A 3,803-nucleotide genomic window follows, 5' to 3' on the forward strand; every position below is an offset into this window, starting at 1 on the left:
TAACATGGTGGGAGAAGGGGACAGAGCAGCAAGGGCACAAAAACTGTTGTGTGGCAGATCCTTCCTCCCTCTGCCCTTCATACCTCCTCTGGATGGAGGTTCATAAAGTATTTGGATAGAAAGCACAAGCCTAGGGAGCCCTAACAGAGAGGAGTAGAGAAGAGGAAAAGGAGAAGGAGTGAGAGAACTTCCTCCAACAAATCCCACCAATATTGGAAGGGGACAGGAGGGTGAGAAAAGCCTCCGCTGCCAAAGGAGAGGGGAAAAAGTAGTGTGATGGAAGATCTGGAGGTGTATGAGGTGGGCAGAGAAGCTCTTACTAATTCAAGGTCCTCCCATCCCACCCAAAAGAAAAATCAGCCCTCAAGTGGCAACAGCAACAGAAAGAGCAATATTTCACAACCAAGTTTCGTGCTCAGTGAGTGTTCTTCCCTGCCCTTCCACTGCCACTGCTGCCACCCCCTCCCAGGCCAGTCCCATCCCTCCACACTCAAGCGTTGTTACCACAGTATCAGAACAGGCTGCTCTTTGCAACCATCTGCAGGCATTAACAATGGTCCCTGTTACACAGTAGAGACAATTCAGTATGTGTGTGTGTCTGTGTGTGTGAGAGTTTTCCGTTGTTGCTGTAAACTTTAAGAAATGATTTTGTCAGTTTTGTATTTGTTGGGAGTATTTTGTTGTCGGTTTATTTTTCACAGTCAAGTGGCTTTTTTTTTTCTGGTCATTGGGGATTTCTTGTTTTGTATTGTTTCCTTGGAAAGAGTGAGGCAGAGTCACAGCTTCTGCTGAGCAGAGACTCCTTTCCAATAATCCAGGATGTCATGCAGGTCCTCGTCCTTGGCAAATTGGACTTTCTTCCGCAGGGCATGCCCAGCCGCCATGTAAACCTCCTCCCTGTGGTGCTTCTTGTAAGGCCGGAATCGCTCCCAGATCTTGTGGGTGCTCTCTGATGAATACTCTGGGCTGGAGGAGTAGCCCGAGAAGTAGTGTCTGGGGGAGAGCTGGGAGTACGTGGAGTCTCGCTTGGACCGGGAGAGTGGCTTGAGGAATGATACTCGCTGGCTCAAGGTGTCAGCACTTTCCTCATAGTACAGGGCCGGAAAGGAGTGTCGGTGCTCGCTGCAGTGGTAGGAAGGCTTGACCTCCAAGTGGTGGATGGCGCCCGGGGACACCAAGGGAAGACGATCCAAAGGGCTGTTGAGTGGACTGCCCTTCTCAATGTATTTGGAGTCAGACTTGCTCAGTGGTGGGTGGTCAGGCACATCCAAGCTGAAGACCTTGGCGCTTTTGATGGAGCCACTAGAGGAAACACTGCAAGTCTTTCTGGCCACAGCAGCATCTGCACTCAGCTGGCGCTGCAAAGGGTGGTGGGAGCTTTCTTTGTAGGGTGGGGAAAGAAAGCTGGGCCGCTCTAGCCCACCTGAGGAACTGGCAGGGATGGACTGGCACTCAAAGGCCATGTCTGAGTCAACGCCAGTCCCACCACCCAGGAAGGAGGCTGTGTCCAGCTTGAGGGCATCAATGCAGTTGTTGATGATCTGGTTGACCTTGTCTACTTCCTTGGCAATAGTAGAGATCTCAGCAGCTGAGCCTTGCCCATTGTCAAGTTCCCTCAGATCCTCATCCCGCTGGGTCCGTTCCAGCCCATCCCCACCACCAGTCCGTACTTCAATGTAGTTGCCTTTAGTAGTGACTTTAGGGGTCTCCATCCCAGATTCCATGGATTTGGATGGGGGCAACTTCTCTCCAATCATGGAAGGGATGGAGGACATCCGTGAGACAGGGATGACTGGTGGCTCACCCAGCTTCTGGGAAGGGTGGACCATGGTACTTGTATCAATATCTGATCCATAACGCATTTCTAGGATGGTCTTCTTGACATTGAGGGACTTCTGTTTCTCCTCCTGCATCCTCCGCTTCCGCAAACAATAGTACACCACCCCAAGGACAATGACCATCCCAAAGAGGCAACCCAGGGTGGTCATGATGTAGTGTGTTGTAGTGGAAGTGCTGGAGATAGGGTCCTCCCTGCCTTTGCTTCTGGTTGCAAAGGTCAGACAAGTGTGGTTGTAGCGCCGGTTGTTCCGGATGGAGGCCACACAGAAAGTGTAATCAGTGTGGGCCTTCAGCTTGTTGACAGTGACATATTCCTTCTTGCTCTTCAGTGTTGCAATGTCGGAAACATAGCTGTTGTTGTATTGGACCAGCACATACATCTTACTGTAGGGCATGGGGATGGTTACCATCAGGATAGCTGAGGTGATGGTAACATCATGGAGCTTGATGCTGGGACTAAAGGAGGAGTCGGTGGTGGAAGAGGCTGGAGGCTTAACGGAGAGGAAGTCCCCAGGACTGATGGCTGAGCCCTCATCCAGATCTCGCTGGGAGTCAGGGGTATAAGGGGTGGGGTTGACCCTGGACAGGGAGGGGATGGTGCCACCTCGGCACATGGACTGGAAGATGGTGATGGCATTGCGGTTGTGGTGGGGCCGAGGCACCAGGAGCGGGTACCCAGCAAACTCCCGTGGAGTCTCACACTGGAGCCGGTCATAGTTCTTGGTGACATTGTTGAAGAGTGCCAGCCAGTTAAGAAAGCTGTAGAGGCTACAGTCACAGTTGAAGGGATTGCCAGCCAGTTCACATACCATCAAATTGCTCAAGCTGGTGAAAGTGTTCCCCTCCAGGCGGCTGAGACGGTTAGATGACAGGTCGATGCTGATCAGGCTGGGACACTCAGAGAAGGCAGTAGGGGTGACCAATTCAATCAGGTTGTGCTGAACAAAAAGGAACTGGAGCCGGGCCATGCCCCGCAACATGCCCTCCGTCAGGTTGGTGAGTTTGTTGTAGCCCAACTGCAAGACCTGGAGGTTTGACTGGCCCATGAAAGCCCCATCCTCGATGTAAGAGATCTCATTCTTGGTCAGGTTCAGATCGGTCAGGTTGCCGAAACGGTTGAGGGAGGAGTACAGCACCACTTTGAGCTTATTTTCATTCAGACGCAAGTCGTGCACTGTGCTGTTGATGTGCTGGGGGATGGTCTCATATGGAGGCTGGTTCTGGCTGCAGATGGCCAGCCACACATAACCTTTGTCCCCCTCAATCAGCCAGCAGTCACCTTGCACGGTGCCAGGGGAAAACAAGCAGAGCAGGGCAGTTGCCCACACCCCCAGGCACATCATGGTCTGCAGTGGCGCCCTCAGCAGGCCAAAAAAAAACCCCAAATAACAAAAAGACCTAAAATCCTACAACCACAGAAAAAGAGAAGTAAGGGGCAGAGAGAAAAGAAAGAGGCCAGTTACTAGGGGTTTAGCAGTGGAAGGGCATGAGCACCCCAGTCCTATTGGGTGTCATCACCATCATTTCTTCTTGCTCTCTGGGTCAAACCAGGAGCATGGAGCAGGGGGAATACACACAATCCACTTCCAGCACACTGAAAATCTAGGACACAGGAAGAGTGGGCTGGAAGGGAACTACCTTGTGCTTCTTTCCTAAACAAAAATTGAGACCGTTGACAACGAATCTTCTTTGATGCTCAGCAGTGATTCCCCCACCTTTCCCACTTTTCTCCCTCCCACCCACCCCCCACCCACACCAAAACCACCCCAAAACAAACCCACCCTTCCCCCTCTGCCCCCCACCCCACCACCACAGCGTGATTTGGAAGAACAAGGCAGGGCTGCCTCTTCTGTCGCTCACACTCCCTCGGTTCCTCCTCCTCCTCCTCCTCCTCCTCCTCCTCTTCCTTCTCTCCCGGGTTCCCTCTGAGAAGCTTCAGAACTTCAGATCAAACATGTTGAAAA

The 3,803-nt window shown here is 52.2% G+C and overlaps 1 protein-coding gene across 1 annotated transcript; it reads right to left on the bottom strand.

The window, feature by feature from the left end:
- Nucleotides 1-624: 624 nt before the first annotated feature.
- Nucleotides 625-3,197, bottom strand: ELFN2 (extracellular leucine rich repeat and fibronectin type III domain containing 2). Its single transcript, XM_013947380.2, has one exon. It carries the CDS (start codon nucleotides 3,180-3,182, stop codon nucleotides 777-779), a length of 2,406 nt encoding a protein of 801 aa, XP_013802834.1. The 5' UTR covers nucleotides 3,183-3,197; the 3' UTR covers nucleotides 625-776.
- Between the last annotated feature and the right edge of the window lie 606 nt (nucleotides 3,198-3,803).

The sequence above is a fragment of the Apteryx mantelli genome, chromosome 1 (assembly GCF_036417845.1).
Source record: "Apteryx mantelli isolate bAptMan1 chromosome 1, bAptMan1.hap1, whole genome shotgun sequence".
Classification (NCBI taxonomy): Eukaryota; Metazoa; Chordata; class Aves; order Apterygiformes; family Apterygidae; genus Apteryx; species Apteryx mantelli.

Coding starts and splice junctions, on each gene's coding strand:
- ELFN2 (XM_013947380.2), bottom strand. CDS start 3,182: ATGATGTGCCTGGGGGTGTGGGCAACTGCCCTGCTCTGCTTGTTTTCC.